This window comes from Leguminivora glycinivorella, chromosome 15, assembly GCF_023078275.1.
Source record: "Leguminivora glycinivorella isolate SPB_JAAS2020 chromosome 15, LegGlyc_1.1, whole genome shotgun sequence".
Lineage (NCBI taxonomy): Eukaryota > Metazoa > Arthropoda > Insecta > Lepidoptera > Tortricidae > Leguminivora > Leguminivora glycinivorella.
In genome coordinates this window covers 6,065,095-6,089,454 of record NC_062985.1, presented here as the reverse complement: position 1 = coordinate 6,089,454, position 24,360 = coordinate 6,065,095, and the positions used below count along the sequence as shown (strand labels likewise).

Below are 24,360 nucleotides of genomic sequence, written 5' to 3'. Positions count from 1 at the left end.
CCCCCCCCCTCTAACTTTTGAACCATAAGTTTAAAAAATATGAAAAAAATTACAAAAGTAGAACTTTATAAAAACTTTCTAGGAAAATTGTTTTGAACATGATAGGTTCAGTAGTTTTTGAGAAAAATACGGAAACCTACACTGAGCGTGGCCAGACACGCTCTTGGCCGGTTTTTATTATTGGAAAAGTGACATTGACATTAAAAACAATAAATTAAAATTCCCACGCACTGATCAATGCTTATGACATGAGGTGTTAAAATTCCCACACACTGATAAGTGCATAGGCATACGAGGGGTTAGTTATAATATAATGTGTTGCTAAAGGAATAGTTTAACAGGGTAAAATAAAACAATAAGTAATTTACTTTGTTATTAATAATTGCATTCTGTCACATAATAATATTGTTACACCCAGATTCATATCATACGATATCAGACATTTCTAGCAGTCTAGACAATATATGCGAGTTTTTACAATGAGAACATTAAAGAGCTTCACATGAGGAATTTTACATGCGCAACGAGACCTGCGCTGAAGCTCGGGCCCGTTATATGGAAGAGTCTAAATAGTACTTATTTTAAGAGGTTAAAACCTAGTCCACCTGTTGTTACAATACTTTCATGAAACGGGCCCCTTCTTTACGTCTCTTGCAAACAATATTATTTGATTTCTAGATACATTCATTCACGAAGGAGAGAAGTTCTATACAAAAAACATGTACAACAATAAAATGTTGGATGCAACTTTGCGAATGAACGGATCTATACATTGCGAACCAAATAAAGCGTTCTTTAAAAAAGTTACACATTGTTACTCGTAATAAAAGCCAATTAGAATACTTTTAGTGACTCCATAGTGCATTTTTAAAATAATTATTTCAATTTTTGCGGATCCAGATTACTATGTTTTATTTTAGTCAAGTGAGTAAATCAAATCTGCGTTATTTTAAAATGTACAATCTACGGTCAGGGTGATTCGTGAAGATATAGGTAAGTGACTAATAAATTCATTTTAAATATAATTCTGGGTAATTTAACACACTCCCTTCAAACTGAGCAACAGTACTCTTTTATACTTTTTACAACTTAAATTTAATGAATTCGCTATAAAACCACTACAAAATAATATTAAAGTATTATCATATGCTACAAAAGGCTAAACTCTTATAAAATAGTTTACCACCACAACGATTGAAGGATATCTTTTTTAAATGAAGGCAATGGACACGCAAAAAGGGACTCGTAGTTAATAGACACCAATAGAGTCTAACACAATGGTGTGATCAGTGGACACTATAGTGTTCTTAGTCATAGTGAATATGGCGCCTCGAATTTATTAGAAACCAACCAATATAAATTTGTGACAAACTGTAATTCACGACCAAACGCAAACGATACAAACATGAATAATAAAATAGATGCTACAATAGAAACAGACACATAAGTGTAGACACATCCATTATTGCTGAATTGCGCTTCCTTATCCATTTACTTTCCCAAAGGAAAATATTTACATAAACCGATTTACTTAATGCAACTGAAAGTTAGATTTAATCGTTGAAGAAATAAAATAACATAAACCACTATTATATAAATTATACCTCAGAAATATTACTATATTTCTTTGGGGTACCGTAGAACACAGAAAACAACTGACGTTTTTTTCTATAATATTTATGAAATTCCTATTTTTAACAATTTCCTTTATAAACTAAAAAACAAGAAGGAATGAATTTTAGTTGCGATATAGGAAACACCTATACAGTTGAATAGATACATTTACATGTACTTGACGGTCTCTACAGTCAAGCCTCACGCCGCTGCGGCACGGCACGCCCGACGCCCGTCAAACCTCCGCTCAAAAATGGCGCTACACACTTGTCGATCAACGATCCCCTTTCTCAAGAGTCCATTCGCTACCTCTACTAAATGCCCCGTATCACTTATGCCCTGTGGCAACTCAATACAAAACAACTTATCTTTACAAAATTATCCCAAATCAACATTTTCGAGTGTTTCCATAGCGCCATTTCTAGCTAAATTGATAAATAGAATCACACAACTCCCACCACAATGTAAATAAAAAATAGTGCAAATATCAATGGCCGCTCTCCTGGTACTAGCATGGAACTGATCGCATTATATTTAGTATTAGTCGCCAGAACACAAAAACACTAAGACATTAACACACGCCTAGGAATGCTCGTCTCAAACCGTACCAACCACGTTAGGTGAGATCGGTTTCCTAGGTTTTGCCATCTCAATAAACAGAAAGTCCAAGCACAATTTTAAAAGTTTTTTTTTTTAATATTATTGTAATTGGCAACTAAAACGACTAAACTATTAAACTGTATTTCTTGGAAAATAAATATGATATTTATGATTTAATCATGTCACTCAACGCATTTCATAATATGTAATATGAACCGTATATAATAGTTAGTCAATCCGAAAATAAACTGTAGAATCTAAAAACTTGCAACACTGAAGTGCCCTTTCAAATCATTCAAATCAATACATGTAAGAAAACGGGACGACACCCCCTTTTTAAATTCTATACTTTTTGTCGGCCTGTACAGCAAAGTGTAAAAAAACGGATGCACAAAAGTTGCTCAATAATATGTCCCACATTGACTTATGAGCATGTCAACGAATTAAGCGATATGAGATATATTTTTGACAAGTTTTTGTACACCCTACCCTTGACTGTACGACGATTTTGTACACCGTACAGGTTTACAAGTACCATAGTCCGATCTCTACTTGCTAGTACCAGAAGAGGGGCTGTATGTATACGCGGCCTATGTGTGTGTGTGTGCGGGCGCCGCGGTGTTAGCTCATGGACAGCTGCCCGAGCGCCAGTAGCCTCTCCACCGCCGCGTTCACGTCGCCGAATGTTGCGATAAGAGCTGGAAAAGAACGTGATAATATAGTTAACGCAATTATTTTAAATTGTATGGCTACATTGGCCATTTTTTTTAAACAACACAACACTTATTAGGCACTGGTCTGGACTGGAGTAAGCGATGAGCAATCGATGAAAGAAACTATCTATCGCGCGCTATCATCGCGTCGCTTTTTATCACAGAATATATAATAGTACAAGTAGTGCTTTTATTTACACGGGAGCGACTATCTTTTGTTCGTATCAATCAACGATAGCTTATCGCTTAGTAGCTTTTGATGGGCCCACTGCCTAATAGGCAGTTTTTACAAGCTTCATGAGGAAAAGTCAGGTCAGTAATAAAAGCTTGTACCAAATATTTACCTTTCGCTTAAAACTTATTTCTCTATGTATACAAACTTTGCAGGTTGGCCACCCTGTTAAGGAAGCTTATAGCCGCTAGCTGCTAGATTTGTTGTACCGCTACGCGGCTACGTTGGCCTCCCTGTTGAGGAAGTCCAAGGCCGCTAGCTGGGGCCTGTTGCATAACAATTTACAACTCATATTACAAGCGGTAGTCCCCCTCCAATTCATTTTATAAGAAAGAGAGTTCCGCTTGTAATACAAGTTGTAAATTGTTATGCAACAGGCCCCTGCTCGAGTTGTTGTATTACTGCTAGACTAGTTCTGTTGCCATAGCAACGCTCACCTTGTAGATTAGCCTCCCTGTTGAGGAAACCCATGGCCGCTAGCTGCTCAAGTTGCTGCGAGTACCGCTGCTCGGGGGGCTGCGACGAGTTGTTCTGGTTATTGGCCATGGCGGCTACCATCCGCTGCATAAACTGTAACAATACAACAAGTATGTAAACAGTCCATCAAATAATATACTGTTATGACCAAAAGGACTATCGCGCATGGTCACCGATACGTATTTTTATCTGAGCCTGAAAAAGTTTTGAATGGACTTCTAATAAAGCTAAAATATAAGGAAATCCTGACCAATAACAGCCCACATACAAAAGGAAATAGTAGTAGCCAGAATAGTAAGGGCCTAAAAAGGATTTTATTCGGGGGGCAAAGTACCAATCCATTGTAAGACATACTAGTTGATTAAATAAATATTCAAACTAAAAAAAAATAGAAATAACAAAACACTAGTGAATAAAAATTGGACGCTCCCATTGCGCAATACACGCGCATCATTTCAATGTATGTGTACACGCGAACGATAAGCGAGCGCGATCGCGCACGCACACAACGATAAATAGCGGGAACGCCTCGCCTCGTTTCCGAGAAAAATGTCTCACTGAGTGAATCGTTTTGTACACCGTTCATTGCGGCGCAAAACACTACACTGTTTACAATATGTTCCTTGTGTAGCCGCAATGTATAATGAACGTTTTAAAGCACAAGCAAACGTAAGGTTACATGGTACAACTCGGAGTATTACGTTGAATTCGTGTTTTATGTGAAATAAAAGGAAATAAATAGTATTTACCTATGAAATGTTATCCTATCGGCTTGGAGATTATTCAGGTCACTGCGATGTTTGCAAGTTATTATTGCACACTTCGGCATTTTTGATAAAACTCGTTTTTCGTCGGTGAACAGCGCGCGTGTACACTCGATGACAGCGGACGGCGAACTGGCGGCGGTGTAGGCCCAATGGGCCTACATCTGCGACCAGGCCGCGCGCGGCTTGTCCTCTCTATAGAATTTTTTCCTCTGAGATAAAAATCTACTACCTGATTAAATTGATACCTACAGCATTTTTTCTAGAGATGCACCGAATATTCGGTTACTATTCGGTATCCGGCCCTTATTTTAATATTCGATCGGATACCGAATAGTGACGTACTACCCGGCCGGATACCGGATGAATGATTTTGGGGTAAATAAATGTAAAAAAAACAGTTACGGTTGTAAAACTTATAATTTATTTATTTATTATTAAAGTAGCTTTTACCCGCAGCTTCGCTCGCGTTAAATTCGAAAAAATGCGGAATTCTCCATACAAACTTCCACCACCCATTACAGGGAAGTGGGGAGTCAAAAAGTAGTTTGGGGAGACAAAAAGTAGCCTATGTCACTCTCCATCCCTTCAACTATCTCCACTTAAAAAATCACGTCAATTCATCGCTCCATTTTGCCGTGAAAGACGGACAAACATACAGACACACACACTTTCCCATTTATAATATTAGTATGGATTTATAAACATTTAAACATACATTTTGCCTTGAACGAAATAATTATAATAAAACTAGTTTTTTGCACTTAAAACGGATTCCGCGCGAAGTTCACTACGCAAAAAATCAAAACCTGCACGACGCGCCCGCTCCCTGCTTAAATTGTAGGTAAAATTCTGCGGGCCGAATATTCGGTATCCGGTATCCGGCCAAACAACTATTCGTTGCATCTCTAATTTTTACATTATCATATCACTATAGTATTTATTACTATCAAGCCACGTATAATACGACGTACGTACTATATGTATATCTACTATTATAAATGTAAAATTGATGTACATGCTGAATACTATTGTGAAAAAACATTATTGCTGAGATTACCAATGAATTTCAATCTCATGGCACCTCTGGATCATGCGCGTAATAGAGGTCGCTCTCTCTCGGCATGGAAACTGCGCGTTCAGAGGTCTCACCGCGAAGTTTGCGAATTTAGAGCACTTTTTACTCCCCAAGTGTGGTGGCGCTCGATGATCCGTCGTATCTATGTATTCCGTAGAGCCCGTCCACACTATACCCGGCAGGGTCAGCACACGATTGCCGCGACCGCGAGAGTATGTCGCCGCGAGATAGACTACCCGTCCTTATGTCATTTTAGTACAATTAGAAAAAGACGTGTAATCTATCTCGCGACATCGGCGACATGTTATCTCGTTTGATCAGTACCTGCGAGAAGAGCTCCTCGTTGTGCTGCTGGCGGGCCTGCGGCGCGGGCGCGGGCGCGGGCGCGGGCGCGGCGGGCGGCGGCGCGGGCGGCGCGGCGGCGGCGCCGAGCCCGAGGTTGGTGACGAGGCTGGGCGCCGCCGTGCGCAGCTGCTCCATGCCTTGCTGGATCTGCAGGAGCGCGTTCAAAGCCTACGAGAACGAGGACATTTGTTATAACACTGATATTACCGGTCCTCGACGCTACCGTGAGTGTTCAATGTGGGGTTCTTTTTTGATATTTTCAAAGAATAACATTTTTTTAAGTTACAATTTGGGCTTATCGCGACTTTAAAATTCAGACTGTGCAGCATATAATTCTGTGATGCCCCCTGCACCCATACTCGGAACCGGAAGACCTTCTGCGCCTAACACCCGACATATTGCGTGGCTGAGCGCATTGAACGTTGAAATTTAGTTTAAAATGTTATTGTAATTTAATTTTCACCAAACCACTGGTAAAGACTTTCTTTGCTATTCGAAAACAGATAGCAAAATTGCATTTTATCCACAAGGGGGCAAAGTAATTTCATACGAATTTTAACTCGATGTCTTAATCTGGCTGCTAGATTTTACCTGTAAATGGTGATTTTGAATCATAAATATTGAATAAATTGATGGATTTAATTTATTTTGATGTTTTATAGTCAGTATTTTGTTCGTGTTGGTGTGGTGAAAAATTTTGTGTTTCACTCGGTGGCAAAGTTTGTTTAACCTTCGTGCCTTGATACCCTCGCAACACTCAAGATTCCACTTTTTGAACCACTCGCTACGCTCGCGGTTCAATTTTGGAATCTTTCGCTTGCTCGGGTATCAACTAAAAACCTGAAAACAGTTTGTTCAGAATCGAGAGTAGAATCGATTGAGCTATATCTTGATGGGGGTAATATTTTTATTTAAATTAGTATTATTACTTATTTTTTACGTGCCCATTGTATTGTACTCGTAATACAACATTGTGTATATCGCATTGCTAGAGGTTGTTTACCTTTTAGGGTTCCGTACCTCAAAGAGGAAAAACGGAACCCTTATAGGATCACTCGCGTGTCTGTCTGTCCCTCTGTCACAGCCGATTTCTCCGAAACTACTAGACCGATTTACTTGAAATTTGGCACACGTATGTAAACAAGTGGCCCAAAGACGGACATGTAATATAATTAAATGAAATTAAACGAAATTTAATCATAGGGGCCACTTTTGGGGGGTAAAATTGAAAATTAAAAATCAAAGTTATTAGAACTATATTGTGCTACATATCAAATGAAAGAGCATTTTATAAGCATCTCAAATATATTTTTTTTATAGTTTTTATTTTGGTAATTTAGAAGTAATTTAAGAAAATAAGCAAAAAATGACCATTCCCCCCCTTATCTCCGAAACTACTTAGCGTAAAATTTTCAAAAAAATACACGAGATAGCCCTCTACCTGTAGATTACAGGAAAACCTATTAGAAATCTACAGTCAAGCGTAAGTCGGAGTTAAGAGAAAAAAACTCAAATTGAGATTTTTCACTCACTGCCGCTGCAAGTACTTACTAAATGTTTTGAAATTTTGTGAGCGCCATGGACAGGTAGAAAGAAATTCATTTCTGTTTAGAAATTGTTAAAAATTTTAAGCATTTGCCAAAATGACTTAAGTTCCTGCTAAAAAAGAGGCGCTTACGACTGTTTAGAACTGCACTGACCATAATATTGCCCTAATAGGTCCAAAAAATGGTGTATACATATATACGAAAACAAAAAAATTGTGCCACCGACAACCAAAATCTGAAGTCTATTTGCTCTATCTCTTATAGTTTCCAAAATATACGCAAAATCTTTAAAGTACAAATCTAGTGTACACGTTGCCATCACATGTCGTCAGGCGCTCATCACCTTTTTGTATGGAAATGTCGAAATCCGACTTGCACTTTACCGACTTTCATAGAAAGTTGTGTTTTATTATAGTTTTGAAGGAGGTTTCTTGTTTTTAACCACCAACGCAAAAATATTATAATAATAATAGGTTTGACGCTTGACATGTCTGTCTGGCATCATAGCTCCCGAACGAATCAATCGATTTTGATTTAGTTTTTAATGTTTAAGGTGAATTCGTCGAGAGTTTTTTTTTGTACCACGTAGGTGGCAAACATGCATACGGTCCGCCTGATGGAAAGCGGTGACTGTTACATATGGACGCTTGCCACTCAAGGAGTGGCACATGTGCGTTGCCGACTCGACTCATTAGAAACTTGTACAAACCTGTACTTAGAAGGGGCCTGGGTGCCGACGACTCAAAGGACCGAAGGAAGGAGGGGGAAGGAAGGAAGGAGTACCGCACCCTCGTTGAGCTCTGGCTGCCTTACTCACCGGCAGGAACACAACAATGAGTAAAGTCTAGTGCTACTTGATTGCGGTCTTTTGTAAAGCGGAGGTATTAGACTCTGCTCTACCTTAGAGTATATTCAATTTAGTATTAGAGTTATCAGTCAAGAAATTTAAATGCAGCGCCATCTATTATTAGTTTCGACAACTTTTCATGTGACTTTCCATGCCTAAAGTTTCGCACAAGTCTCAAGTCGCGTAAATTACTTAGTAAATTTTGCCGAGAGACGGCGCTAAATACAATAATACTCATTAGAGTACCTATACTTCTAGTCAAAGACATATATAACTCCGTATAGACAGATAAAGTCTAAGAATAAAACGTACTTACCTCAGTACCACACAGAAGAAGGGCTCAGCTAGATGGCGCTAATATTAATATTAACGCGCTTTTATTAGGTCGTCGTGTATGTAACTAACTATGTAATGGAATCTACGGAGGCTAATTTAACCATCTTCCAAGGATCGTAGCGTAATGATAATTGGCAGCTGTATGTAGTTCTGATGACAGTACAATAATATGGTACTGTTGAACTGATCTGATGATGGAGCCGGAAGATATTTTGGGAGGTTTTTGGGTTTCTTAGAAAAGTCTTGTAATGAACTTTGACTACGATTAGGTTTCAAGGTCTGATGATGGAGCCGGAAGATATGAACTGGAACTACATGATGGAACATCGTATCATAGCTGTTTTTGGGTTTCTTAGAAAAATCTTGTAATGAACTTTGACTACGATTAGGTTTCAAGGTCTGATGATGGAGCCGGAAGATATGAACTGGAACTACATGATGTAACATCGTATCATAGCTGTTTTTGCGTTTCTTAGAAAAGTCTTGTAATGAACTTTGACTACGATTAGGTTTCAAGGTCTGATGATGGAGCCGGAAGATATGAACTGGAACTACATGATAGAACATCGTATCATAGTAGTTTTTGGGTTTCTTAGAAAAGTCTTGTAATGAACTTTGACTACGATTAGGTTTCAAGGTCTGATGATGGAGCCGGAAGATATGAACTGGAACTACTAAAAAGATCAACGTAGTATTTAAAATAAGTTGGGATAGGGTTTTCTTGAGACCCTTAAGAGCAAGTAAAGGGGGGCTCAGGGGCGATCGAAGCCCCCCACAAAAAAGAAAGATCAACGTAGTATTTAAAATAAGTTGGGTTAGGGTTTTCTTGTGACCGTTCAGAGTAAATAAAGGGGGGGGGGCTCGGGGGGCGAAGACCCCGCAAAAAAGAAAGATCAACGTAGTATTTAAAATAAGTTGGGATAGGGTTTTCTTGTGACCCTTAAGAGCAAGTAAAGAGGGGCTCGGGGGCGAAGCTCCCCACAAAAAAAAGATCAACATAGTATTTAAAATAAGTTGGGATAGGGTTTTCTTGAGACCCTTAAGAGGAAATAAAGGGGGGCTCGGGGGGCGAAGCCCTCCGCATAAAATAAACATCAACGTAGTATTTAAAGTAAGTTGGGATAGGGTTTTCTTGTGACCCTGAAGAGCATGAATAAGGGGGCGTCCATTAATCGCGTCATACTGGATAGGGGGAGGGGGTCATGAAAAAATCACCAAATATCACCATGGGGGGTGGGGGGGTTAGGAACATATCACGTGTATTTTTTTTGTTACATCTAATCTAACGTAAAGAAAAAATCATATATCTGAGCTATTTTTATTTCAACTTTTACAGTCAGAACTTGCGTTGTACAGTGCAAAGAGAACAGAATAGAATATAATTTATTCGTGAACACAGTCAAGATTAATTACACATTACAACACAAACAAAGGAATGAAGTGCCACGAAATGGCCTCATCTCAGCGTCTTGCTGGTGACTTCCAGCGCTGATCTTCCGATGAGACCATCAAGTGAGAAAAAAGAGCTGTGTGCAGCCGGTTATTTTTAATTCTCAAAGATTTTTTAGGTTTGCCCTCATCACGTGTACACCGACTGTCCAGTCGGTTATAGACGGTCAACCTAATCATGGCACTGAAAAAAAGGCGGCAAATTTGACAAATGTAGAGCTCACCGGCCAACTGTCTTCAAAAAAACGCGTGCCTTCCTAAACCTTGACGTTGGCGGAATCATAGACGAGCTATAACACTTAAAAACCGGCCAAGTGTGAGTTGGACTCGTGTTGCAAGGGTTTCTTACATCACAAGAAGTGTAGGGTTCCGTAGTTTTCCGTATTTTTCTCAAAAACTACTTAACCTATCAAGTTCAAAACAATTTTCTTAATAGAAAGTCTTTATAAAGTTCTACTCTTGTGATTTTTTTTCATATTTTTTAAACGTATGGTTCAAAAGTTAGAGGGGGGGGGGCACTTTTTTTCCTTTAGGAGGGATTATTTCCTAAAATATTAATATTATCAAAAACCAACTTTAGTAAACCCTTATTCATTTTTAAATACCTATCCAACAATATATCACACGTTGGGGTTGGAATGAAAAAAAAAAGTCTCCACTTTACATGTAGGGGGGGTACCCTAACAAAATATTTTTTTCCACTTTTTATTTTACCACTTTGTTGGCGTGATTGATATACATATTGGTACCAAATTTCAGCTTTCTAGTCCTAACGGTCACTGAGATTATCCGCGGACGGACGGACGGACGGACAGACATGGCGAAACTATAAGGGTTCCTAGTTGACTACGGAACCCTAAAAAGACGAAACAAAAATGAATGTACATGTAATATTCAAACGCACTCAACACTTTCAAAAGATTTGGTAACTCCTTGCAGCCCCAGCGAGTAAAATTCGTAATTTGAGTTGTTTCTTTTAAGTCCAATGGAAGCTTGACTATATATTTCTAATAGGTTTTCTTGTAATCTATACATTACAGGCTATCTCGGGTATTTTTTTGAAAATTTTATGCTAATTAGTTTCGGAGATAAGGGGATGGTCATTTTTGCCTGTTTTCTTAAATTACTTGAAAATTACTTGACTGAAAATTATTAAAAACATATTTTTGAAATACGTATAAGGGCCATTTTTTTCAAAATTGTCCACCCCAATTTTTTTGTAACATGGGTATTTTTTACGCGATTCATATTCAGAATCGTGAGGTCTTTTGATCGTGATAGGAGAAAAAAATATCCCAAGATTTCCATTTTTTTTTGACCTTCCATTCCGTTACCGCCATACAAAATGTAAGAAAAAATGGTAACGGAATAGGGAAAAACCTTGGGACACTTTTTTACTCCTATTAGGATTGAAAGAGCTGGCGATTCTGAGTGGAAAGCAGATAAAAAAATCCAAATTAAAAAAAGTGGGGTGGTAAATTTGAAAAAAAAAAAATGGCCCATTTAACGCTCCTTCATTTGATATGTAACACGCTAAAAAACTATTTCAAAAAATTTTGATTTCTAATTTTCACTTTTACCCCCCAAAAGTGGCTCCTATAGTTGTTTTTTTTATTATATTTAAATTACATGCCCGTCTTTGGGTCACAAGTTTACATATGTGTGCCTAACAAGTTAATCGTTTCAGTAGTTTCGGTTCAGTGGTTTCCTTTTTGAGGTACGGAACCTTAAAAATGAGGGGGCGAAGGTTTAATTCTCATAGAAAATTTGAATTTCGCGCCAAGATTTGGTTGATTCGTGGGTTGGAAAAAAGTCTACTTAAGTTGCCAAAAAATGGGGGGAGGGGGTCCTGACAATATCACCAAAGATCACCATGGGGGAGGGGGGGGTCTAAAATAAGCCCAAAACGTATGACGCGATTAATGGACGCCCCCTAAGGGGGGCTCGAGGGCGAATGCGGGGGGCATAAAAGAAAGATCAACGTAGTATTTAAAATAAGTTGGGATAGGGTTTTCTTGAGACCCTTAAGAGCATATAAAGGAGGGCTCGGGGGGCGAAGCCCCCCGCATAAAAGAAAGATCAACATAGTAGAGAATGCCTTAAAGCATGAGTCCGCCTTTTGTACTGCAAGATTTTCTTTTATCACTGCTTCCAGTAGTTCCACAGGTGGTAAATGATCTTTATTACTAGATTCACCTACTTTTATCAATTTTAAAGCACTAGTGGATAAAATGCGTTTTTACCCGCTGGTATTAAAGGACAAAACACGTGTTTCCGAGCTAGTGAGGGGAAAAATTCAATGTTGGCTGCTCGCGTGCGGTCCGTTTGTTAATGTAGGTAAGAATTTAGAATAGCGTCATTTTGTGAACATCAAAGGAGTGAGCCTTCTGTACTTGTACTGTTATGTTTGTGACAAAACTAACAACATGTGTTCCAAGTACAACATTCGAAATGCCGGAAAGTTAGTAGGTATCGACCGTAAATTGGCGAAATCCAATTTACGGTAAAATTAACACATGTGATGGACCCTGCCGTCTATAATAAATTGCCGCAATATGTGGTTGAAGCGCCTAGTGTGTCGAACTTTAAGTACCTATCGCTTAAAAAAATGGCTGGTCGAGCACCCGTTCTACACTTATGACAATTTTTTTATTACCTAATTAAAAAATATTTTTGTGCATTTTTTATGTGAATATTGCCTAACTTTTTGTAATTTCAATCTTCTGTCTATTTATTCTCTAAGCATTATTGTTGTATGAATATTATTTTTTTAAATCAAATCTTGACGTGTAAAATGGCGTTGAATGAATAAATGAATATGAGTATGAGTACTGAGTAGTATGGTTATTTTAACCATTGAAAGTTTGTACGGAACCCTCCGTGGGCGAGTCCGACTCGCACTTGGCCGGTTTTTCAGTATTTAGGGGCAGAGATGGGCATCAATCGATTGATTTTTTAGTTAACTAATCAATCGACTAAAAATATCAATCGTCATTATTCAATCGCGATTGATTTAGTTGCGATTAAATTAGTTGTGGAAATGTTCGACTAACAACTAAATTAGTTTTAGTTTCAATCGACTAAATTCCACGAATAAATCATTAAAACTACACAGTCGGCCGTTTTTGCATTTATATCTTATTTGTAACTACAAATAGGTATGTATATAACATTGGAGGTACTCGTATGTTGTAACTATGTTGGTTTGGGTGGAATTTTGTAGATTATTTTGAAGTAGATATATTCGACCGGTTGAGCTAAAATTACGTATACACGTTTAATTTGTAATGCTTGAATGACAATGCAATATTATAACGATATATCGGTAACGAAAAATAGCGAAAAACTGCAGTGTTCACAAGTAGCAAACAAAACAATTAAGTATGTTATTGCAATACTTTGAATTAAACGATACTGAGTAAATCTTAGACATAGAAATTACCAGTATTTTGCTGTCTCTGTCGATAGAAAACTCTTTTTAGTGGCACGTGGTGACAAAACATTAATCCTACTTACCTGGAAATAATTTCATTTTGGTGCAAGGGCCGACGCATCTTCTAAAAATAAGACGTTCTATTGAATCAAACATCTGCATATTGTTTATCTATTATCTACGCGCACTATTTTGTTGTCATTAAAATATTTAAACCTCTTTGTAATGTAAAGAACTCTCAGCGTTAATTATTGTTCATCTTCCTTGCGGCATTCTACATTCAAATTTATATAATGGCAACAACGAATTTCACGATATTTGGTATATACTATACACCATGTTTTTATTGAATTCCGTTAATTTTAAGGGAAGGTTCCGTAGGTCAAATACAATGAATTGCTCTAAAAAACTAGCGACTTAACTCTTACGGTTGTAGAATTATTCAAAAAATAAATCAAACATTTTTTTTTTGGAAATGTATTTAAACCAGTCAACCGGGTACTTTTATTGTGTTTTTTTAATGTTATTTTACTAATGCACAAACAAAGTACCCATTTTTTATTTACCCTTAGATAAGAGAAATTTAATCCAATTTCAAAGTGACTGTAGTAGCAAAATAATAGTTAGAACACCGATCTAACTCCTTAGAAATGGTTAAAATATCTTAAGTAGGTAATACATGATGATATGTTTAAACATTCGTTAAGATGTCCTAATCAGTCTGTCAACATTAGTTGCGAGAAATAAGTCTAACTAATTAGTCGATTACAAAATTTAGTTGTCCGAAATCAATCGGCAACTAATTTAGTTGCAACTAAATTAGTCGCGCTCTATACAACTAAGATTGATCATTCGTGGTTTTCAATCGTCAGTCGCAATTAAATCTTGTAATTTTAATCGTTAATCGTTAGTCGATTACATTTTGCCCATCTCTGTTTAGGGGTATTAATACTGACTGGTTACTTGGACGATTATTTTTTCCGCTACTAGTTTGACGTTGTTTGTCAGTTTAATCTTAATGTTTATCATAAGTCATAACAAATTGAACTCGTACCTAATTACAACCTTGTCATTTTGAATATTGGGTTTAAATTTTGCTTACTGCGATTACCTGTCCAATTTGAAGTTTACTGTGATAAAGCTTTAAAGTGTTTTACAATGACATCTTAGCTGTCTATTGGTAAACCTTATGTCGTTGCAGTAACATACACAAATAAATAGTCTTATGGTTTATGATGGTAGTTAGCAATTATTTTATTGAGTGTAGAGCTAAAAGTCAAGTAGAGCTTATAATGATACATTTATTCGGTTCGCAATGTTGTTGTGCTTTAATACATAGACATAAGGTAGATTCTCGCATGACGTGCATAGATAGTGTTATCGGTCGATAGACACTGCGTTTTTCGGCGACTCGCTTAATGGCTCGCTGGACCAGCGGTACGGTGACGAGACTCGGACGCAAGAGGTCGGCCGTTCAAACCCCAGCTCCCGAATATCTTTTTCCATTTATATTTTTAGAGTAATAGTTGATATGTAGTGAGGACTCGTTTAAATATTTAACTACAACAGCTCGAAGGCCATTACTGCTCATCTTGTGGACGTGTTCACACCGTTGTAAAGACGGTGGTCACATCAATAAGTTTACCCACCAAAATGTAAATGAAATTGGATTTGTGTAGATGACATGCAATTTCTAGTAAAGTGAAATGTAAAACACAATACAGTTATAGACATTTTTGTGATTGTTAAATACGGCGAAGGGGTAAGTTTAGTTATAAGTGTAAAAATAAAACCTGCAATTAAGCATTAGGTATTAAACAGTCGAATTTATTTAGTGTAATTGTTTTAGCCTCTGGAAACGCCCTTCGAGTTCCGGGTTACAATTTGTGGCATCTTATCATTGAATAAATAACTAACCCAGAAACGAATTACGTCGCTAGCCGGTGGCAACTGGATAGGCAGGGTTCCAGATACTTACTGCAACAAATCCCTCCTGGCGCCTAACAAGACTTAGTATAAGATACCTATTAGTTTAGTTTAGATTAGACAAATTTCAATATACTTTCTTATATATACTAATTGTATTCTAGGATTACAAGTTGTTCATTAAATTCATTTAAGTGCATTTCGTGTAATTTGATTATCACCTTAACGACCCGTAATAAATAGCGCCCAACGATAAAACAAGAAACGGGTTAAGGTGGTTTTGTTTGTATTCTTATTTTTAAGGTGTGATTTTTGTTAAATATTTCAGTTGTATATAACTGCATTTACTTTTACAAATATCTTTAAAACAAAAAAAAAATTGTGGGGATATATTGTTTTAGGCATAGTACTTAGTATTAGATTATTTTATATATAGGTAATAAAAATTTAAAAGTTATTTTTAGTGAACATGGATCCAAATTTTTTGTTAAAAGATGAGCTGGAATTCGAACTTGCGTGCCGTGGTGTTACAATGAAAAGTTCAGTTCCAGTGTTGAAGAAGCTTTTAAAAGAACTAATGTTAAGTGATATTTCGGGGGCCTCCGGGACAGGCAATAAACCGGTATTAGGGGTCAGTGATAAGTCAAGCGTGGAACTTCAGACATGTGCGTCCAAATTAACACTATTGAGCAATTATATAGCGGAGCTGGTGGGAAAGCCAGACCGGAACTTATTCAAAAGGTTAATATCAAGATTGTATCATGTCATCAACAGGTTAAGTCTCGTATCGTCTGGTACGGAAGCTGAAAATGCACGTAAGGCAGAGTTAACGCAAAACGCTTACTCCCTCGTAGCTAAGTTGGAGGAACAGGATGATATGTCAGAGGATGAAGACTTAACTGAAGAAGATAAGAAAGTGTTACAGGAGACATTAGGCAACTTAGGCCAGCAGATCATAGTAAAGTTGGATAGCGATAGAGAAGGTACGTCTAGGCTAAAGGAGTCAGGCACAATTAAACAAGCGGAAGAAAATCAGATACTTAGCAAAACTGTAGACGCGAGGGGAGGTCAATTAGGGAAAGTAGGGGGTACTAGAGATAGACTCTTACGGACATCTTCTCTGGATGAAGACTTTTCCACACGTAAGCTTGTGCCGATCGCAAAGTGGGGAATAAAGTTTTCAGGGAGCAATAACGCGAGTGTTAATGCTTTTATTGAACGGGTCAGTGAATTGAAGGACGCAAGAAATGCGTCTGATGAGGATCTATGGAGGTGTGCCATAGATTTCTTTGAAGGAGACGCGTTGATATGGTATAGGGCCAACAAGGAATACGCCACTTGTTGGGAGGAATTAGTGATTCTCCTCAAGCGTACATTCCAACCACCGTTTTATCAAGAGGAGTTACTCACGGAAATTAAAGCTAGAACTCAGGGTAGGGAGGAATCGGTAGTTATTTATATTTCCATTATGCAGAATATGTTTAATAGACTGCCAACAAAGATCACCGAGAAAGAGAAGATTATGATAATACTGCGTAACATTCAACCCTACTATCAGAGAGCTGTATGCAGGGATGAATTTTCGTCACTTATGGACTTATTTAACGTGTTGCGAGTAATAGAGCGAACTAAGATACATTGTGATAATTTTAAGGAACCGCAGACACCTAAAAATTTGCTTGAGCCAGACTTAGCTTATAAAATACCACAAACTACCTCGGTAGCTACAGAAGTCAGTGAACTGACTCAAATGACAAAAATAAAGGTGCAACCAGTGTCCACAAGCCGGTGCTGGAACTGCCGTGAGGCAGGCCATTTGTTCAGAGATTGCACTATACCAAGACAAAGATTGTTTTGTTACCGATGTGGGCGGTTTGGTATTACTTCAAAAGATTGCAAATGCACAAAGGGAAACGCATCAGGGGAAGTTTCAAAACCTGCCCAGTAAACTTACCCCAAAGTAAAGATGCAGAGTGGCAGGAATGGTTGTCGGTGGTAAGGAAATTCTTCTCGCAGGGGGATGTGGAACTGTGTCTGGTAGTTGTTAATAAGGAAAATGATAACAGGACTTATGTTTATGTGGACATTTTGCAGGTGCAGTTGATTGGCATGCTAGATTGCGGAGCAACTCGTACAGTGGTTAACGAGACCTATGCAGAAATTTTGAACTCTCTAGGATTGAGGTCCATTAAAACTAACAGTGTACAAGCTTCCACAGCAGGTGGAGATAATCATGAAATCACCGAAATATTCCACGTTCCCTGCAAGTTTGATAACCAGTACAAAGTCATCCCAATTTTAGTAATGCCAAGTTTGAAACACAACTTGATATTAGGCAGAGATTTCTTCCTTCAATTTGGAATTGCAATTAAGTTTAGGAGTGAGCTAAAGTTAGATCAAACGGCGATAGACTCTTTGACCTTGAGAGATACAGCAGTGATTTCAAGAGGACACTTGGAAGCACATCAGCAGGCACAATTGTTGGATATAATAGAGGAGATGAAAAGGACAATCGGGTCAGGTAAACTTGGGAGAACGGATATTTTAAGCCATACTATAGATACAGGGGATGTGCCAATCCACCAGAAACAGTATAACTTCTCTCCGGTAATAAAAAAAGAAATTGAGTTAGAGTTGAATGATATGCTATCGAAGGATGTAGTTGAGCCATCAGTCAGTGCGTGGTGTTCACCGGTATTAATTGTGAAAAAACCCAACGGAGACAACAGATTGTGCTTAGATAGTAGGCAATTAAATAAGGTAACAAAGAGGGATACGTATCCACTGCCACGAGTGACTAATATTCTAGATAGCCTTCGAAATGCGAAGTATCTAAGCACGATAGATTTGAAGTCAGCCTTCTGGCAAATACCATTGTCAGAAGAAAGTAAAGAGAAAACTGCATTTGCGATAGCTGGCAGAGGCTTATATCAATTCAAAGTAATGCCATTTGGCTTAGTTAACGCTTCTCAAACTCAACAACGATTAATGGATATTCTTTTTTGTTCTAATGAGGATAAAGTTTGGTCTTACCTTGATGACATAGTGGTTTGTTCTGCAGATTTTGACGAATATTTGGCCTTATTGAGGAAAGTAATGAACACACTAGAACGGGCCAAATTAACAATTAATGTGGAGAAATGTAAATTTGCTCGCTCTAGTTTAAAATTTTTAGGCTATGTTATAGATAGAGATGGGTTGAGGACGGATCCGGACAAGGTGTCGGCGATATTGAACTTCCAGAGGCCAAAGACTTTTAGAGATCTTAAACGATTTATTGGGCTAGCGAGTTGGTACAGACGCTTCGTACAAGACTTTTCAACAATAGCAGCACCCCTGCATGACTTGACAAAAGGCAATAAGAAAAAGCTGCTAGAGTGGAATGAAGAGGCCGAGGCAGCATTCGTCAAGTTGAAAACCTTGCTTACGACAACGCCGGTAATGACATGCCCAGACTATTCTAAGCCATTTATCATACAGTGTGACGCCTCAAACACGGGGGTCGGTGCTGTTTTGTGTCAAAGAGAGGGGGATGTAGAGCAACCAGTGGCATATTTGAGCAGGAAACTTACGGACCAAGAATGTCGCTATTCTACGTCTGAGAGAGAGTTACTAAGTGTGGTTTATGCAATCGACAAGTTCAGGCCATATATCGACGGCACACATTTCACGGTCATAACGGATCATAGTGCACTACAGTGGTTACACAAAATGAAGGACCCTCATGGTAGACTAGCACGATGGGCTATGAAACTACAACAGTTTAGTTTCGACATCATTCACAAGCCAGGTAAAAGTCACACAGTTCCAGATGCATTATCTAGATCGGAAGCTATTTCTCAAATAAATAACATAGAAATAATGGACCATCATAAAGATCAATGGTATAGAGATAAGATGAATGAAGTCACTAACAACAAAGAGGAATCAGATTGGAAGGTTGCTAAGGGACAGTTGTATAAGAAAATGAGTTTGAAATTGTACCCAAAGTTAAGTGCGTGGAAACTAGTAGTACCGGAAGTTTTACGGAAAGAGGTATTCAAGGAATGTCACGATAGGCCTACAGCCGGTCACCTAGGAGTTCGTAAAACATACTTTAAAATTAAACAAAAATATTTCTGGCCCAATATGTTGCAAGACGTTAAAACATATGTAAAGAATTGTGACACCTGTGCAAGATATAAAGTCTCACAACAGGTACCATTTGGTTTGATGGGTCAGCATAGAGATGCTACAGGACCTTGGCAAATAGTGTCGTTGGACCTGATGGGACCATTCCCAAAAAGTAAGAAATGTAATACGATGCTATTGGTTATCACTTGCTGCTTCAGTAAATTTACACTTCTTTTTCCCTTGAGAACCGGTAAAGTAGAAAAAATTTGTGAGATCCTAGAGAATCAATTTCTACTATTTGGAGCACCCCAGGCGCTAATCTGTGATAATGGCAAGCAATTTGTTTCTCACCTTTTTAGAAACCTGGCAAATAAATACAATTCGAAAATTTGGTATACGCCAAGCTATCACGCCCAAGCGAACCCTACAGAACGCGTGAATAGGGTAATAGGAACTATGATAGCATCATATACTAAGTCAAACAAACACAATGAATGGGATGTACATTTACAAGAGTTCGGCAATGCAATTAGGACGGCCAGACATGAAACTACAACATATACACCTTCTTACCTTTTCTATGGTCGCGAAACGTCAGTTCCAAACCCATGCATGGTTGACTTTGGGAATGAATCAAATACAGACAATAGTCCGCAAAGTTTAGATGTAACGAGTTATATAAATGAACTAGAATACAGGCGTAAAGTATTTGCTGAGGTGCGGAAACGAATAAAAAAGGCACATGAAAACAGTACAGTGTATTACAACAAAAATAGGAGGCCTAGTGAATTTAATGTTGGAGATGTGGTGCTACGAAGGACAAAATTTCTGTCCTGCGCTCAAAAAAAGCGCTCGAAACTAGCTCCTAAATTTGAAAAGGCAGTTATCACTGCAAAGTTGTCCGACAACGTGTTTCGTCTTAATAATGCATTTGGCAAAGACATTGGAGTGTGGCATGCCAAAGATTTGAAAACGTAAAAAAAAAAAACCTGTGTTTTTTTTTTTTTTTTTTTTAATGAGGGAAGGGGCATATATAATGATACATTTATTCGGTTCGCAATGTTGTTGTGCTTTAATACATAGACATAAGGTAGATTCTCGCATGACGTGCATAGATAGTGTTATCGGTCGATAGACACTGCGTTTTTCGGCGACTCGCTTAATGGCTCGCTGGACCAGCGGTACGGTGACGAGACTCGGACGCAAGAGGTCGGCCGTTCAAACCCCAGCTCCCGAATATCTTTTTCCATTTATATTTTTAGAGTAATAGTTGATATGTAGTGAGGACTCGTTTAAATATTTAACTACAACAGCTCGAAGGCCATTACTGCTCATCTTGTGGACGTGTTCACACCGTTGTAAAGACGGTGGTCACATCAATAAGTTTACCCACCAAAATGTAAATGAAATTGGATTTGTGTAGATGACATGCAATTTCTAGTAAAGTGAAATGTAAAACACAATACAGTTATAGACATTTTTGTGATTGTTAAATACGGCGAAGGGGTAAGTTTAGTTATAAGTGTAAAAATAAAACCTGCAATTAAGCATTAGGTATTAAACAGTCGAATTTATTTAGTGTAATTGTTTTAGCCTCTGGAAACGCCCTTCGAGTTCCGGGTTACAATTTGTGGCATCTTATCATTGAATAAATAACTAACCCAGAAACGAATTACGTCGCTAGCCGGTGGCAACTGGATAGGCAGGGTTCCAGATACTTACTGCAACAAATCCCTCCTGGCGCCTAACAAGACTTAGTATAAGATACCTATTAGTTTAGTTTAGATTAGACAAATTTCAATATACTTTCTTATATATACTAATTGTATTCTAGGATTACAAGTTGTTCATTAAATTCATTTAAGTGCATTTCGTGTAATTTGATTATCACCTTAACGACCCGTAATAAGCTGTACAGAAAATTAAAAATTCAATTTAAAAAAAAGTAACCATCAGATTAAAAGATGAATACTCTAGAAGAGTTTAAAAAAATAAAAATCAGTTGGGGTGTCTGAGGTTTTGAGTGATACCGGAAACACATTGTATAAGAAACTAAGACTAAACTTAAAAGCTAGCTAATGTCTAAAATAGGCCCTTGAGGCATTGTACCAAGGATACTGGCGACATTTCCTCGCTGTATCGCAATGCTGATACGTTGAGCGAGGAAGTCGCCAGCTCTTCGGTCACCAGTTACCTCAACCAGACGCTTCGCGATTTCTGTGAACAGCTTGTTCGCGCTGGGGCCCCATGGACCTAGAGTTTCTACACCAAAGGGTACAAAAAGGTATTCTTTGCCAAGACTTTTGTATTTATTACGTTTCAAAATTTCGGCACTTTCTGCCGCTGCGCCCGCTTTTATTTTATTCTCTGACATTAATTTACCTGCCTGTTTTTGTTTTGTGCATGCCGTACGATGAAATCAAATAAAATTAATAAAACATACATTTAAAAAAATTTAAAGGTGAACCAATCTGACCCCATAGCTTTTGCAGTTTGAAAAATTTTACGACTATAAAAAATACTTGTTTGGTCAAATAAAAAATCTGTGTCGGAAAAATCATCGTTATTGTAAAGTAGTGTATGTACCTGTGGATTAGACATCATCTGCTGCATCTCGGGGTTCTGTAGCTGGGCGAGCATCTGGGGCATCATAGTTCGCATCTGCTCTTGTAGTTGGGGGTTGTTCGCGAACATGGGGTTCTAGAAAGAAAAAGCACGTTTTAAATAAAACCTTGAGACTGACAGATTAGGGTCTACATACAGAGCAGGTCTCTGTTCTGCGTGCGTTATCCTCGGTTGAGCTTGCTGCAATCGGCCGAGGTACGCGTATTTGCCGTACAAGATAATTGCGTCACGATGCTACTCTACCGTGTGGGGTCCACACAGAAAGATTACAAAATAATTTAGTAGTTTTGGTTTGATGTTTGAAGGAGTCACTGACATGGTTGATGAGCCGGCTGGCCATGTCGGGGTCGGCGGCGAGCGCCTGCAGCATGCTGTAATGCTGTTGGTGTAGGGCGCGGACAGCATGGACTGCACGAGGCGCGGGTTCTCGGACATCTGCTGCAGCAGGGACTGCATGCCGGCGTGTTGTACGGCGGGGTCACTGACCTGGTTGATGAGCCGGCTGGCCATGTCGGGGTCGGCGGCGAGCGCCTGCAGCATGCTGTTGGTGTAGGGCGCGGACAGCATGGACTGCACGAGGCGCGGGTTCTCGGACATCTGCTGCAGCAGGGACTGCATGCCGGCGTGTTGTACGGCGGGGTCACTGACCTGGTTGATGAGCCGGCTGGCCATGTCGGGGTCGGCGGCGAGCGCCTGCAGCATGCTGTTGGTGTAGGGCGCGGACAGCATGGACTGCACGAGGCGCGGGTTCTCGGACATCTGCTGCAGCAGGGACTGCATGCCGGCGTGTTGTACGGCGGGGTCACTGACCTGGTTGATGAGCCGGCTGGCCATGTCGGGGTCGGCGGCGAGCGCCTGCAGCATGCTGTTGGTGTAGGGCGCGGACAGCATGGACTGCACGAGGCGCGGGTTCTCGGACATCTGCTGCAGCAGGGACTGCATGCCGGCGTGTTGTACGGCGGGGTCACTGACCTGGTTGATGAGCCGGCTGGCCATGTCGGGGTCGGCGGCGAGCGCCTGCAGCATGCTGTTGGTGTAGGGCGCGGACAGCATGGACTGCACGAGGCGCGGGTTCTCGGACATCTGCTGCAGCAGGGACTGCATGCCGGCGTGTTGTACGGCGGGGTCACTGACCTGGTTGATGAGCCGGCTGGCCATGTCGGGGTCGGCGGCGAGCGCCTGCAGCATGCTGTTGGTGTAGGGCGCGGACAGCATGGACTGCACGAGGCGCGGGTTCTCGGACATCTGCTGCAGCAGGGACTGCATGCCGGGCGTGTTGATGAGGCCGGGGCCGGAGCCCGCGCCCGCGCCGGCGCCGCCGGTGCCGCCGCCGCCGCCGCGCTGCCAAGGATTAGGGAGAGGCTGACGGTTCTCGGCGCCTTGTTGTGGATTTGTGCCGTCTGAAACGAAGATTATTGTAGTTGTGTTCTGTAAAATTAGTTAGTTAAAAATCCCTGGAAAGACTGCGACCTTGTACACATCAACAATACCTTATAATTGCACAACTAAATATTTATAAGCAGATAAATATATGTTTTAGTATAAATTGCTTACCCGAATTATCGACTAGCCCCGAGAAGGGATTTCCAGCCATACTGCTGGCAGCATTCAGCATGGGTTCTTGTATGTCGCGGTACATCCGTTGCAACGCGTTGTAACCACCTAAAAATGCACATTAAGTTTCAAAAAAATACTGTGAGGACTTTTTCAATATGACGATTCAAAACTAGAATTTTTATCCTTTTCACCAGACTATTGTTATAGAAAAGCAAGAAAAAAAACATAAACTAGGCTTAGTTAAGATCATGACGTTTACAACATATTTGCCTCTTGCATATTTTAGCGACAGAGAGGCAATTAGAAGGGACGATCGATGGCGTTTGCACACACAAAATGCATATGACATGGCTGGCCTCCATGCTACAAATAGTGCGAGAAGGACGTCCTGACGTTATATCATTTATCGCGCGACCATGCTTTGCCAGGTCGTTTTTGTCTCTGAACAAAACTTCGATTCATCCTCTTAATATTTTTTTGTACAATAAAGTATCTTACTACAACTACATAATTTTATTGATTTACGAGAATTAACTACTGACGCACATACGTGGTCGTTATTACGTTGCGTTAACGGTCACACTTGCACTTTGTAAAAACACGTCAGTGATCAAAGGTTGAATTTCTTTATCGACCTAATATCGCATTTGCAATAGAGAATATACTGTAACATCAACAACTTTTATTACGGGACCAATGCTAAC

General features: G+C 39.4%; 1 protein-coding gene across 3 annotated transcripts in view; it reads right to left on the bottom strand.

Moving 5' to 3' along the window:
- Nucleotides 1-360: 360 nt before the first annotated feature.
- The window catches only part of LOC125234270 (ubiquilin-1), a 32,255-nt gene continuing 8,255 nt past the window's right edge, over nt 361-24,360 (bottom strand). The window contains exons 6-13 of one of the 3 annotated variants that reach the window (XM_048140486.1): nt 23,654-23,761; nt 23,345-23,499; nt 22,586-23,182; nt 22,061-22,174; nt 5,892-5,991; nt 5,803-5,852; nt 3,597-3,729; nt 361-2,912 (exon numbers count right to left, since the gene is read on the bottom strand). In XM_048140486.1, the coding sequence (XP_047996443.1) occupies nt 2,836-2,912; nt 3,597-3,729; nt 5,803-5,852; nt 5,892-5,991; nt 22,061-22,174; nt 22,586-23,182; nt 23,345-23,499; nt 23,654-23,761 (1,334 nt within the window). In that variant the 3' untranslated portion in view covers nt 361-2,835. Of the gene's footprint in view, nt 2,913-3,596; nt 3,730-5,802; nt 5,992-22,060; nt 22,175-22,585; nt 23,183-23,233; nt 23,500-23,653; nt 23,762-24,360 lie in introns of all 3 variants that reach the window. The other 2 variants (XM_048140485.1, XM_048140487.1) reach the window with 2 other exon arrangements.